This window comes from Drosophila teissieri, chromosome 3L (genome assembly GCF_016746235.2).
Source record: "Drosophila teissieri strain GT53w chromosome 3L, Prin_Dtei_1.1, whole genome shotgun sequence".
In the NCBI taxonomy this organism is placed as follows: domain Eukaryota; kingdom Metazoa; phylum Arthropoda; class Insecta; order Diptera; family Drosophilidae; genus Drosophila; species Drosophila teissieri.
This window is the reverse complement of record NC_053031.1, coordinates 19,867,943-19,883,393: the sequence shown is the minus strand read 5'-3', so window position 1 is coordinate 19,883,393 and position 15,451 is coordinate 19,867,943. Positions and strand designations below refer to the sequence as shown.

Genomic DNA, 15,451 nt, shown 5'->3' with positions numbered 1-15,451 from the left:
TTTCTATGATATCTTGTGTTTGACATTCCGCATTTACCATAATTCAAGAATCTTTGCAATATTTTAGTGCTGTATATACCACATATTTTGCTCAGTGCATTGCAGATCTCTCGCTTCCACTCAGCAGTCAGCACTCCCTCTCACTCCTCCCACTCCTACCGCTCGGCAGTATCGCGCACTCCCTCCCACCGACAGAGATGGCTAATAAACCGAGAGGCAGGCTGATGGAAATTATAAAGTGCAGGCTCCTCCGCTCGCACAGGAATGCTTAAAATTTAAATTTAATGAGCAAAAAATTAGAAGAAATCTGCCCGAGCAGATCCCCCGGCCAAAGATGGTAAAGAGAAAATTTACTAGCCACCAATTAAAGGAGCGGGCAGCGAGTGGTGTCAACTGGCCCGATTTGACGGACAGGGCCCCATAAACATGTCAGAAAGGCTTGCGCGTTTTTTACCCGGGTCTTCGGCACCTCCGCAGGCCCTGCCCATCCGAGTAAATTGCAGGGAAAATACTTTATTTAGTTAGTCCGGCCTGCGTATTGGAAATCACAGCGAGCGCAAAGGCAAAGAGCTGCCAATAAAAAGTTGCGCGCAGAATGGTTAAGCTTTTTATGTTGTCCCCACTACTAAACACAGTGGTAGCTGGAGGTTGTCCCGTCTGCCGTTGTTTTAATACTGCTATAGTTTTAGCTTCTTGTTTGCAGTAATATTGTGTGACAACTATTTCTGCTCGTAGCTACTTCGTTGGTCGATTGACAGTGGAGCAAGTACTGAAAATCAATACGTTCTGGCAGCTCACTGAAGTCTGAAATCGGGAATTTTGTCCATCTCCATCCTTCAATAATATTGATGCAAATGTCTTGCTGAATACCATAGGCAAAAGATAAGGTAAAAGAAGGAATCATAATTATAACATTTTAGGTCCTAATTACACACTCGATTCCCGATTAGAGCAATACTCATATTTCAAGATTTAAGTCTCATAAAAAGTGTCTTCTATATGTAATGGTTCCATAACTTAACCCTCCAGGCACTACAAAAATAATATATTTTTAATAATATTTGCTCGTTGTGCAATTGGCTAAGTTTCTTTAAACCAGAAGAGCCATCTTGGCCTATTAAATTCCAATTTCCTTGACACTCTGCTGCTGAAATATTTTCGCCACTTCGCGCCCAATAAATACCACAGTAATGCGCTATATTAAGTGGACGGTGTGCAAAAACCCAGCTGCAGAGGCAGAAAAAAGGAAAGAGACTACTTCCAAGATACTTTTGTCCGGGACAGTGTCCGACAAACAACAACAAAATGCCAAAGCCAAAAGTAAAAATGTTTCCCATACGGTTTATTTACACAAAATGTCAGAAGCTTACGGCCGAGGGAGGGGAGCTGATCGAGGGGGAAAATGGAAGAGGGGCAAGGAAATCCGGGGAGTGCCAGTACCAGTACCAGTTCGACTGCCAGTACCAGGTGCTGGCAGACAAACAGGCGTACAATGGCCAACGGATGGACAAACGCAACCATTTTGGAATAATAATGCAGCGGCATAAGCAAACTGTGCGCCCAAAGAGGTGAGAACATAATGTAAAGACACTGCCGCAGTGGGAGTGGGCGTGCGCCAGAGCAGGACGGCGAGAGTGCACCCAAACCGGTTGTGGCCGCTGGCCAATCAGCGGTCGCGAGGCGTTACGCAGCGACGCCGACGCCGACTGCGCAGCGGCGAGGCTGGAGAAGAGGAAGCACACGGGGCGACTAACGGCAACTGGTTTCCATTTGGCCTCAGTTGGATTTCTGCAGCGCGTACGTGCGGGTGTTCTGTGTCGAGCGAGAGAGAGAGAGTTCCAGAGAGAAGGAGAACGAGTGAGCTGTCAGCTGATCCACGTTACCGTTTTACCGACGCGCAAATACAATTCCCAACCGATTATTACCGATACCGAGTGATCTTTGCATGTGCCAACACTGAAACACAAGCGAAAGTGAGGTTATGAGTGCTCCCTAGTGCCAAATTAGTCTAAACCAAAACCAAAACAAAACACAAACGAGCTGCAGATGGAAAGCAACGCATTTGGCAGCAGCCATTTGCCGTCCCAAGCGCTCGTTGTCCTCTCGGAAGCCGCTTCCGGTCTGCACGAGGCTCTACGTGGACAACGTCCGTTTCCATCGAGAGTAAGTAGAGCCCAGAAACTCCGCATCAGCCTCAGCCCAAAAACAATCCGGACAACCTCTGATTGGAATCACCCAGCCGATCGATTCTGATCGGACGGAGAGGGGACATATTTATGACAAATCATAAAGACTGGGGGCCGGTAGCCGAAATGCCGAAAGATGCCATAAATCAGCACACCGCTAGCCAGGCAAAGGAATCGCGAAACTGCGGCCAAAAGCACACACCACAGCAAGCAAAACAATGCTGCATTGTAAAACAACGAATCCAACCAGAAGTTCCAAGTGAACTTCCAGTTTGAGATACGACTAGGGATGACAGCGTGATTGCCGCTGATCATGCACTTAATTAAGGATCCATTATGGAGAGTGAAAGTGAGGAGAAAGCTGTGGGAGCTCGCTTAGGTGCAGTGTATGTTGTGAGCTACCTCTTTTGAAGAAGGATACCTTAAACTGAAGATGTTACTAGAAATATGTATATAAGGGAAGCCACCCCTACTCCCGTTTATAATCATGGAAATGCTTATGTTGATCTATAAAAAAATTATAAAATATCTCCGTCAATGCTGACCTGTAGAAATTAGTTTGAGAGCATTTCTCCAAGTATGGATACAAGATACAGGTGTAATCTTTTATTTTGCGTTCCTATTTAAAACAAAGGTAAAAGCTTTGGAGCTTTGTGGTTAGTGTCGAGTCGATGTTTTTCAAATACCACTTCTGATGTATCAGCCCGATCACGGTCGCATTTCCAATGCGGCAGTCAGTCAAGAGGCAGATTCAGAGAGTTCGTCGTCGCATTCCGATCGCGAATGCGTTTGCAAACGCCCCATTGTGTGTAGATTTCTGCGGCGAACAGATTTATGATAGCTTCAATTCCGAACTCCGAGTCGGGCCTGATGGAAGTGGAAGTGGTATGGGGCCGCAGTTAACTACTGGCCCGATCCCAATCCCTATCCCGATCTCAGAGAGCAGCCCCATTTGATTTGACTGGAAGTCGATTCCCGGCCAGCTTCTGCTCATTCCGCTGCCTGTCATCATTGTAAACATGAGCAATGATCTTGACGCTGATGCTACAAATGATGAAGAACTCGGGCGCTGATGATGCTCGAAGAGTCCGCGTGGAGGAACTGGTTATTCCGACCGGTGCTGCAGTCCGAATAGGAACATATGGATCTCTACCCCAGCATAGCATTGAGTAGCGTTAAGATATGTTAAACATGACAACAATATGTCCTCGGCGTTCAGATGCGAGTTGGGTTGCAAAGAACCGCTTTTCGCTTCGGAAGACAGTGGAAAAGCAGGGCTATGACACGTATTTACTTTGCATTAAAGGAATTCTCATCTTGGAACAGAACTCCTATTGATACCTATCAAGTTTTGAACGCCTAAATGTCAGTAATATACATATATGTGTGACAGCCTGGTTCTTAGTAAGAGATCCCCTTAAAAAGTAATATAAGATAAAGGGTTAAAGTACGTGTTCCACCTACATACATATTCAGCTGGCTTCTCTGTACCTCCATTTCTTGGCAATGTCACTTTCCTCAGTGACTACTGATCCTAAGTCGCTTATCTAGCATAATTTATGAAACCGATTATAATCGGGCATCGGGCAAACAATAAAAATTAATAAAAACAAGCCGAGCGAGCATATTAAAAGCAACGTCAAATGGTTTAATATGGGCCTGCTTTCAGTGGACCCGCCTCCACTTCTTGCCCACGGACCTTCAACCACCAACCTGTCTGGGTGGGTGAAAGGCACGGAGGGCAGAAGGCGGAAAGGAAAGCCACCAGGCACCATAACAATTCTGTAACCACGACGGCAGCAGCAACAACAAAAGGTAAACAGACTGACCCCTTCGGAAAATGGCAGTCAAGTCGGGGTGGGCAAAGTTATGGGACTGAGGCGGGCCAGCATATGAAAAATAATTCATTTTTTTGCCACTTATTACCACAAAGTATGAGTAGTTGAGTTGTGTGCATATGCGAGTGTGTGCCTGTATCTGTGAGTGTGTGTGTGAGCCTAATTTAATTTATGGCAATTTATCAGGAAGGCAGTAGGAACCAAGCAGCAAAATGCGGAGGCAGCGAGGCGTTTAACCAGGAGTACTTACCACCAAGGGGAGTATTATGTCCAAATGGTCAGTGATAGTTGGGTAAAGAAATTCCAACGGAGAGAAGAGATAGGAAGAGGTGCAGAAATAAAAAAAAGAAATCATGTCCCTTACAAGCGTTTTCTTATTTCAAATGTACATATATACAAATCAGCAAGTTTTAGTCGTCTTAAAATATATTTGCTTTTTAAAAATTCTGTAGATTAATAGTTAAGTCATAGTTAGAAGTTACCTCATTGAAAACTCTCACTCGGCTATGGAGTTAGAAGTCGGCCACAACAACTTAATTCGACCTCATCTTTTAATGTAAACCTAACTAGGCGAGTCAGTACCAGAGATGCTTTCTTTTGGGTTAAATCGTTTGAACTTAATCCTCAAATCGGAATAATCTTCAGGTATTAGTAGTCTTGATGCCTATGCACATCCAGAAGCTCGTTGACAACTAAAAAATCATTTCAGATTATTACGTATACGTACGTACATATATGCAGATATTATTATGATGTAATCGAATTACCCTAAAGCGTTGCACTTTCTTGGCCTTTCGATCACTTTTGCTGATTATTAGAGTAATCTAACGTAATGAAAACATACAACTTTCGCCGCATTCCCCAGACTTAACAGACGCCCAAAGCTATGCTACACAATCCACCAGCAGAGCAGTTTTCTGCTCCTTGAGTTCAATCTCTTTGAGCCACGGAAAAGGCCGAAGACGAACAGGTTGAGGCCAGCCATAAACATTTAGTTTGCGAAAATTGGCAATTGCTAAACGTTTTTAGTATTGCCAGCCGCTCTTCGGTTCGATTTGAGCCTCGTTTACTCCGTGTTAGTGCCACAAATTGAGATTTATTTGCGGTGTGCCGTGGAGGCCAAGTTGTTTGCTTTGCTCTGGGCCGTCTGCTGTCGCTTTCCGTGTTTTATGGCCAAGTTAAGCGGAATTGGCAATTGTATGTGGACAATTGCTATTTGCCACTCGCTATCGTGTTGTTGTAATTAAGCTGTTATTGTTGCCGGCTGGTATGTGATGCAGCTGAGAGTTGCACAGAACAAGTGCGAACGCTTCGAGGGTCGTGGCGAACACCAATAACTCAAGTGCTAAGGCAAACAGGCAAACAGGACGAATTTATGCAAATCTGGGCGCAGTCATCATCCCCCTCGCCGGATAAGGAATGTTACAATTTGGGATAACAAATCACCCGCCCGGCGCTAATAGAAAAGCAAACAAACGGGAGTAGGACCAACCAAACTCCCCATCCCAACCAAGGGAAGGAAGAGCACCTGCTCCTGCACTGGAAAAAATACCAGTTCCATAGTGTGATCTCTTCCGTTTTAGGTCTAGACCTTATAATTTGAATACCTTTGTTTAATTCTTACACAACCACCTTTTAAATGAATCCTTTGAATATACATGCTTTTTACGTGTTTTGTGCTGTAAAGTTGGTTGGTTTTATCATAATCCGTTTGAGAACCCATTTAAACTTTCAGTGCAATATCCAAATTCGTTAATCGAAGGGGGAAAGTGTGTATGGCATTCATTACACTGATTAACGGGCATAAATCAAACGGCGAAAATAACGCTGAAAATCCTCCAGCATTGCATTAAAAAGTCCTTTGGAAAGGAAGTGCCAAGTGGCTGACCACTTCTGTTGGGGTTTTCGATTTCATCCCCGGAGTGGGGACCCCAAACAGCTGTGGACCAATGTGCAGACTTAGACAAAGTGCAACTCATGCGGTTGCAATACCCCAATCTCCTCCTGCGCCGACTGACTTGCAACATTTGAGCCTAATGAACAGGGGGTGAGCGGGGGATGCCTGGTGATTATTCAGATCCGATGTGGCAACATATGCGCCAGAAGCCGGAAGCTCGCCCCCAAACGAAGGTGCTAATTTCACTTGATAATCCCTAATTTATTGGACTCGACTTGGGTGCAGCGTGTGACCAGGATTACGATGGAAATTACCACGTCCATGGGAGCAGATTAATCAACTGTCGAAGGAGGGATTTTCCACAGCAATTAATGAGACTGATTGACCAAGCCACCAATTCCTTAGTATTGGATAAAAGCATGGTTGCCAATCTACAAATAGATAAAATTAACTTCACTTTCATTTTAATCGATGATGGTTGTTTTGTTTATCAAGAGGCATATCGCTTCTCCTATTAACCTCACCCAGTTATATATATTCGTCATGGATAATATTTAGATTAGATTTCAAATGGGATAGCCCAGAGTTTCCTGCAAAATATTTTTCCCATCATTTGCTCGCACTTTTCGCCGTAAAATACTCCCTGGCAGACAAATTTGTATGTAAATTTTGCTGTTCCAAAGTTCGCATGGCGAGGGGTCGTTGGAGTGACAGGGGGTGGTGAGGGTTAATACTTGTCACACATGTCGCCGCTTATGTTCTACTCATACGACTACGAGTATCTTGTCTGTGCGGCAACCGCCGCTTAGCACTCGTCAGCCTCAATTTGTTGGGAACGCTGTATGTCCTGTGGGTTATCTGCCCCCGTCCACGGAGAACCCTCCCCCCACTCACCCTCCCCACTTCGCCCATATCATTTGCCAGAGTCCTTGTGTGTGAGTTTCGGATCGGAGAAAGTCGGGGGAGGGGGGCAAAAGCATTTTTCTCGTTATTTCACACCCCATTGGAAGTGAGCTATCCGCCAGTTCCCCTTGAAATCGACACAGTTTATGGCAGTGTTCGATATCGTAATTCTAAAATCTCTCAATTTAACATTTATTTGTCGTAAATTAAACATTTTTGTGCACAATTCCTATCGATGCAAATCGACGACGCCCTTCGGAGCTTCTCCTCATTTTCTCCTGGGAAATGGGATTAGGTATCCCCGTTTTCCTGCTTTCCCAAGCATCTCGCCTCCGCATATGCTACACATCCGTGTTTCGGCCTCCACCTTCCATAATTGGCTAATTTTAACGCCAAGTCATGTAGCTCCCATAATTTGTTTTGCGTTCCGATGCTTAGAGTCGAGTAATGCGCCTTTTTAACGCTCGAATTATACGCTTACTTAACTTTTTATAACTCTTGGCTTAGTTGCAGAAATTTTAATTTAGGCACTACGTTTCTTACAATATGTGTAGATCATGTTTTAAGGATAAGGCTTAAGAGAAGGTAAAATAGAGCATTGCAGGATTCTTTAGAAGCACTAGTTGTATGATATATCTTAAGAATTGAACGCTTCTCAACTATTTGTAAATTATAAAACGAATCCAATAACTTGATATTTTGGTGGTTAGAGCATTGGCTTCACAATAAAAATCCCCTTCGATTGCATAAGTGGTTAACAATAAGTATGAGAATACGTCAAGTGGCCCCTCAGAATTGAAGTTCTGATGTCTTCTGTCCCACAAAGAAGTGTTTATAGAAGTTGGTGAATATTTTGTTGAACTGCGAAATATTCTCCGAAAAGACATTTAATGTGGTGCCACTCATAAACTTAACAGAAGAATCTACCTTGATTCACCGCGATACCCTACGAAATTAAAGGCACCCTAGTTTAGAATGATTGAAAACTTGTTTTTGCCACGATTCTACAATACTTTCCCCGTTTCTCTCCCCCCAACTGTGCTTCTTAGGTAATCCCTTTCGATTTCCCCCTTTTGCAGCTACCCGACGCCAAAGATCTGCACAACATGTCACTAGTCGGCAACTACTTCAATCCGCACCTGCTGCTCAACCACGGGATGCTGGTGGCCAACGGAGCGGCGGCGGCAGCGGCGGCGGCGGGAGCGGGACCGGCCAGCTACTTCGCCAGTGACCGCTCGCCGCTGGGCAAGCCGTCGGTGCTGTCGAACTTCTCGCTGCCGTCGGCCTTCTCGCCGCCCAAGTACATCGGCATATCCCTGGATCAGGTGAGTTGGGTTGGCATTGGTTAGGATTGGGATGGGATGCAAACGATGAGCTGGTAATCGGCGCAAGATTGACACTTGTCATAATGGGATTTGCACTTCGATTTCCATCCGGCAGAATCTGTTCAATGGCAGCGAATCATTTCGCACGGACTCGGCCAGCCCCACATGCACATCACACGAATCCATGGAGGGATCACAGGATTACGACGCCGTTGAAAAGGGTGAAAGTCCGCGCAGCAATAATTCTCAGGATCCCAGGGATTTGAGACGTAAGTAGGGTTGCTTGCACCGCATTTATTTATATAGCAAATTTACATCCGCACAAAAAATTTGCATGTTTGCGATAAAAGGAAAAGCTGAAAGTTCGGGCCTTTCGATCTCCCTTTTTGCTGATAAAAATCGCCGGGCGTATTTGTTTCAATTTTACTTTTGCCAAGCAATTTTAACGCTTCAGTAGGTTAACTTTGACTGGCAGGCGTAAGGACAGCGACAGGACCTCTCCTGCAACTCCAACTCCAACTCCACCTCCACTCCAATTTGTTTTTTATTAGTTTTCTCGAGTCCTGATACTTTGCTTAAATTCTCTTATTTACCTGGGGGTGGTTCCTGCTTTCCTTTTCCTTAAATTTCCCTCCCAACCTTTACCGAAATGTAGGCTAAACCGTCTCGTCTGCAAATGCGTTGCTAATTGGTCTAGTAAAGCTGATCGAGTTAAGCGCCTTATGACAAAAATCGGGCGGCAGCATATGAAAGTGATAAATATGAATGCAAATGAACAAAACAAATGCGGAATAAGCAGGATGTTGTAATTGACAGGGGCGGAGTTCCGAGGGGGTCTTTTAAAGGTTAAAGTACATAAGCTTTTTTATAGTATATCTCCTCTATAAAAGTCAGTGATTACGGTTGTATACTACTTAAAGAATACTATAAATATACCAGGAAAATGCTTATTTTCCTATCTATGAGTTAACGAACTGAACATTAAGCGCTACAACTAGGACATAAAACATGAAAAATGTAGTTTAATCCGCAATAAACATTACGCATAAATGTAAAATTTGTTATTTAAATCCACATGCCCCCTTTCCCAACACCTCTGCCTAAAACAGAGACATCTCTGTTTATCTTTAGGCCATTATTTGCATTTCAACTTAAAGCGGAAAACCAGTTTTCCTCGCCACATGAACCCACCACCACCCAAACTCAACATGTGGATTTGTGTTTAACTTTTGGATTAGCGAGTAGTCGTGGATAGACAGGAGCGCCATAAATTAATTTCGATAAATAATACACTTTTAATTAGCTGGGGCTGCAGCGCTGGCCAGCATCCATCAATGGGTTAAACTAACTAAAGGTTAGCGGGGAACAGGCCAATTTAACCCCTCTGCAGAATTGGGCAAAAGTCAAAAGGGCATGCCAGAAATGAGCAGGCAGCGAAGGGTTAAGGGAAGGGGTGTATGCCGTAAGTGTTTTAAATGGCACAGGGATACAAGGATGCAAGGATACGAGGACACTCGACTGTAGCGGGCCCATTGAAATGTTACAGCAACCCCCTTCCTGGCAGCACAGCCACTTGACTACAAAGTCAAACCGACCGCACATCCTTTCGGGCGGCTCGTGCTCGGCACACGAAGACGTCCTCCAGTGGCGGGCTTGCGGGCCAGCGGGCTAATTACTCATCCAGGACATTGTGGCAACTCTTCCGGAGGCATTGTGAGGCCACCCTCGAGATCCCATAATGTTTGCTCATTTATCGCCGGCTGGGGGACACACTTTTTCGGTTTACTCTGCGATTTGGTCGCTCAAAGGATGCGCAAGTGTCGCGAATCGCTTTGATTGCATTGTTTGCCTTTGTTATGACGAGCGTTATTATTACTATTACTATTGCTTCTGCTCCGCGGTTTTTGTTCCCCGATGATGTATTATATCGAATGCACACTTGGAATTTTCATATTAATTTCTGTAATATTAATGGCATGGATGCCTGGCAGAGTCATATTTCATCCGGCGATATATGAAACGCCCATTTCTTGGACGGGGCGGATTATGAAATAGCATCGTCGAGCACGTGTCGCAAATCGGGGTGGAGTGGGTGGTCATCGAACACGGACATGTTTGGCAGTTTAGTCACTCAGTCATGGGAACTGCACATCTAGCATTCTCCAAAAAGTTTACAAATAGAATCGAAGAAGTAATTATGGTAAATTATTTAAAAAAGAATCTACTGGGGAAAGCAGTAAATTCTATTACTGACATCATCAATTAAAGAGTCCTTGATACCATCTTCTGTAAAAGAGATTTCTTCTTGCAACAGTTTCAGTAAGAGTATTAGAAATATAGGAGAAGCATTGCTTATTAAAAGTAAATTTCGTGTCCTTTTTCGAATTCTGCACATCTGCTAATTTCAAAACTGATGTTCATGAACTATCTAAATGGTAACCAAGGAAGTGAGAGGTGGAGCACCGAACTGGCAGCTAATTTGAACCAAAGTCACGACTCGAATGTATCTCCATGTAGCTTCTGCATATCCATTCGACTGTTGCTGATGGAAGCGGTTAGCCAACATATTTTGTTGGCAAATAATTTAGAAGAATATAAATAAAACAGTTTTGCAGTTGGCCCGCCCGACTGCGCCTGTTCAGAACATACTTCGATATGTTTATTGTAATATTATTTTAATTGCCGGCCGCAGTCACGTGCAGAACAGCGGACACATTTTGTTTGGTGGGTTGGCAGCAAACAGTTTGTATTTATTGTGGTTGCCGGTGGTTTATTCGTTTTTTCGCCAGTGGCTGCCGAAATACGTGGGTCGACGTGTGTCTGACATCAGAAATCCTGCAACGGACTCCTGGCTTCCCTGATCCCCATTGGGTGGCAGCCAGATTCGCTTTAAGAATTACGAGCTCCAATTAATTTTCACCGATGTGCTGAAAAGAGGCATGCGGCAATTAGAAAACGCCTGGCAGATTTATTGTTTGGAAAACAGTGGGAAAGGTGCACTTGGGAAAATCTAAGTAAGGTTAATCCGTGATAAATAATATTCATACTTTTACTTTATCTTTAATGAAAGGGAAGGAATAACCAATACAGTATATAGCAGATATATTAGCAAACAAATCTGCAATATGCGTGCCCATATTTTTTTTATACATTTTACGATACTGCCTAGTATTTCTTTGAGTGCCAGCCAATCCAAGCAAGGATGTATTATCCATTTCTATTGTATCACCTCATGATTAATGATTGCGGACTTGACTGGAATTCAACGACTCCTCCCCCTCTTCCCGCCCACACAGATCTGCATAATGCGGGGAAGGGCCACCAGGCACTGGCCACCTCCTCGTCGGCGTCCAGCTCCTCGTCCTCCTCCTGCTCCACCAGCAATCCGGCCATCAGTACGGCGACCAGCAGCGTGGCCGTTTCGATCGCCAGCCACCTGGCCGCCTCCTCGCCGCACCACCACCCCCACACGCACGCCCACTCGCATCCGCATCCGCTGGCCCATCCGCACGCCCACAGCCACCACCACGTGGGTCACCATGTGGGAGCACCTCCGGTGTCCTCGGCGGTGACGACGCACCACCACATGGCCCACCCCCATCCGCTGTCCCACCACCACGCCGCCCACCACGCGGCCTTGGCCAGCTTGAGCATGGCGGGTCTGCGGGCAGTTCCGGGTGGACTGAGCCTGGTCAGTGGGCTGCAGGCGGCAGCTGCCGGAGGAGCTATTCCCGAGATGTGCCCCGTTTGCGGCCTGAAGCTGAGCGCCGAGGAGTGGCACACCCACTTCCTCACCGAACTGGACAGGCTCTACAAGCTGAGTGCGGGATTCGAGAGGGCCAGTCTGCAGGCCACCTACATGTTTGCTCCTCCGTGTCCCGCGCAGGAGAACGCCATTCGCACCAGTCACAACCGCTGGGAGGTGGGTGTTCCTCACGAGCGATAGTGGTGCGAATCTAACTTGCATTTTCCCTTCTTCTTGTTTTCCCTAGACGTTCCAGAGAATAAGGAACAATCGCCAGAACCGCTTGAGACTCAAAGTTCGAAAGCGCAAGTACGGCGAAATGTACATGATGGAGAGTCTTTACTGTAGCAGTTGTCCGATCTGTAAGAGGAAGTACGCCTTGGAGACGGGGAAGATTCCTCCAGAGGTGAGAACAATGAATATCAGCCCTAAAAAAAATGTAAAGGCATAGAGAAATTGAAAGTAGATATTAAAATATCCAAATAATAGATGAATAATATAGGAATATTGAAATCGTTTTTATTTCCAGGACGACGCCAAGTCGCAGGAGGAGATCGAAACGGTGGACGTGGAGAGCTGCAACGACGAAGTGCCCGACTCCGGGTCGGAGCTAGCTGCCCCGGGATCGGGGTCATCCGCCACGGTGCTGCCACCCTCCAGTATGCACAACAGCAACTCGCAGCCGGGCAAGCTGGACGGGATTCTCTACCGGACGGGCTGTGTGCTCAGCCAGAAGGATGCGCATCCCGACGAGCAGGACGTGAGCACCAATGTGACAACGGCGAGCAGCAGCAGTTGGCCGGGCGAGGTCAACGCACCAACTCAGGCACATATCAGTGGTGGGTTTCCCATTTGCAGATTCAGATGCTTTCCAAATTTAATTTAATCAAACATGAACTTAAAAAATGACACTGTTAAGAAACTGAAAAGATCCAGTCCAAATATTTTATATATATTTAATATATATTTATTTCAGTACTTTAGAATCACTTTGTTTGATATCTACGCCTGCAGGAGCCTTATATTTATGTCCCGCGACTTCCGCCAACTCATAATTATGAAATGTTCCCCTTCCATTCAACCCGCAGTAAAAACCGTGAGCGAGCTGTCATCCACCACTCATCACTACTACAACGCGGACTCCTGCGGCGTGGGCGTGAACGACACCAACAGCAGCAGCAGCACCCACAACAACGGCGGTGGCAGCAGCAAGGATCTGATGATGGACACGGCCTCGTGCCAGAACGATAGCGACGAGGACGTGATTGTGGACGACGACGACACCGTGAAGCTGTCGAGCAAAGTCAGCTATGCCAAGATTCAACGTCGCCAGGAGGAGCAGAACGTGGGCAGCAGCAGGTGAGATGGTCGTCCCAGTCCTTTAAAGATTAGCAACCACTACTTAGAAACCAAAGCTTAGAATACCTATCTAAATGTATTGAAACATTTATAAGATAATGCTAAAATTTAATATTTAATATTTTATAATTTTCAATTTTATAATTTAATATTTTCATAAAAGTAATGCTTACTCAAAGGTACCGAAGGTATTCTTAAGCATGTGAATACCTATATATATCCTAAATTTCATAAAATATCCTCACTTTATGTGCGATGGAGTGACAAATGTCAGTGCCATTGTATTGGTTAAAACCGATATCATTTAAAACGTTAACATATCTTTATGTCACAGAGAGATACATACTTTGAAATATTATGTAAGCTATAAAAGACTGCCTTCTGCACATTCTTATTGACTGCCCCTTTGGAATCGAAGATAGTCTAAAGAGTTAGGTATCTTCGTTTGGTGCACGGGAGATCCCTGTGCTCATGTCCCAAATGGCGCCAAATGGAGTGGTTGGTTTTTCTAATTATCCTGTGCTCATTTCCAGATCCCTCGAGAACATCTCACCTGTGGAGGAGCGACCGCGGTCGGAGCCGCAAGTGAGCAGCACCGAACCGGGACCCATGGACATATCGCACAGCAGCAACATAAATAACAACAACAACAATAACAACAACAGCAGCAGTAACAACAACAACAATCCGTCGTCGAAATACACGGAGAGCATGGAGAACAGCCTGTCGCAGTTGTCTTCGATGGGCGTGCCGGGATTAACGCAATTGGACACAAAGGTGGGGATTAGTTCGGATTTAAAACCGGACGATGAAAACAAATGTTTCATTTGTAAGGTAATTCCTCAGTTTGCTTCAGTTTTCACTTCACTTCGAGCACGATCTTTGTACATTCCCGAGAACCCCTAACTCTCGCTTACCCCTCCAGTAACTTCTGCCAGCCAATGCACACTTATGCCGCCACTCCCAATCTGAAATCACTATAATTTGCACCCACTCTTCTTGTCTACTTCAAGACAGGCATAAAGGATCTCAACACGGATGCGTTCCTGCGCGGCCGTAACTTTTACTTCCACCAGAGCTGTGCCAACGTCATGAGCAGCTATCGGCTGAACAAGGAGCTCCTCAACCAGGCCCAGAATCAGCAGAGGGCGGCCGCCAACGGAACCGGAAGTGGAAGTGCCAGTGGGAATGGGAACGGGATCGGGATCGGGATGGGGGATTCGGTCGGCGCCACGGCAACGCCCCGCAGCCTTTCACCTGCCCAGTCTCCGCAGCAGAGTGTTTCCCAGGCCATGGAGTGAGCGGGAAGGGATCGGGGGAATCAGAGGTATCGGAGGGGTCGAGTCGATAGTAGCAATCAAAGCGTGAATTTATTAAATTAATTAACATCATATTGTACTCGAGGTAGCTGATGAAGCGCGACGAGCAAGCCGAAGTGGTTAATGGGGCATCCCCAAAGTAGGCAACACTTGCTCGGTTCTGCTTCCCCGCCCCCAAAAAGAAAAAAGAGTATGGAATCCAAATGTTTTTGCCCTGTATAAATTCTACATGTAAAATTCATTGGCTTTCATTTTCATTTTAAATGGAATTGGTTCTGTGTAAAAGAATATTTTAGTGCAATTTTTGAGTTGCCTTCTCAACGGTCGTATTATATATCAGTATGTATGTATTCGTAGTTTCCCTGAACGTGCTATAATTGTTAAATGTTTGATTGATAACGAAGCAAACAATATACGATAAATGAGAATAAATTATCATCTCTAAGCAAACTAGTTGTAAATTCTTAAGCCCATAATTTATTTATGAAAAATCAAATAAATACGTGAAATTATTATGAAGCGACTGGGTCGATTCAATGAATTTAATAACGGTAAGTAGTTAGTTAAGTACAATGTTAATAATAATAACCATGTTGTTATTACATATCTTTATTTTTGCTTACAAAATTCTTTTGTAAGGGGATAAATATAATAAATATGCTTACCAATTAAGTGAAAACACGAGAGAACGAAGATGAGCCCAACTATCAGATACCCGTTACTCAGCTCGTGGGAATGCGAACTTCGAAATTGTCTCAGCATAAAATGTTTGGGAGCCACACTTTCTTCATTCTGTCCAATTATAATGATGGGTACATTTTTGTGATAAACAAACGCAATTGACAAATTCTGGACTGCCAGAGCTTTTAAGCTCTGTCA

At 44.9% G+C, this 15,451-nt stretch overlaps 1 protein-coding gene across 2 annotated transcripts; it reads left to right on the top strand.

Moving 5' to 3' along the window:
• Positions 1-1,423: 1,423 nt before the first annotated feature.
• Positions 1,424-15,033, top strand: LOC122617010 (protein Teyrha-meyrha). 2 transcript variants are annotated; one of them, XM_043792643.1, is made up of 9 exons: positions 1,424-2,163; positions 7,904-8,149; positions 8,265-8,418; positions 11,446-12,071; positions 12,142-12,300; positions 12,424-12,733; positions 12,983-13,253; positions 13,787-14,030; positions 14,267-15,033. In XM_043792643.1, the coding sequence occupies exons 1-9, from the start codon at positions 2,047-2,049 to the stop codon at positions 14,552-14,554; spliced, it is 2,415 nt and encodes an 804-aa protein (XP_043648578.1). In that variant the 5' UTR covers positions 1,424-2,046; the 3' UTR covers positions 14,555-15,033. The 2 variants fall into 2 exon arrangements, with proteins under 2 accessions (XP_043648578.1, XP_043648579.1); XM_043792644.1 differs by lacking the exon at positions 1,424-2,163 and adding an exon at positions 3,889-4,001.
• The last annotated feature ends 418 nt before the right edge of the window (positions 15,034-15,451 follow it).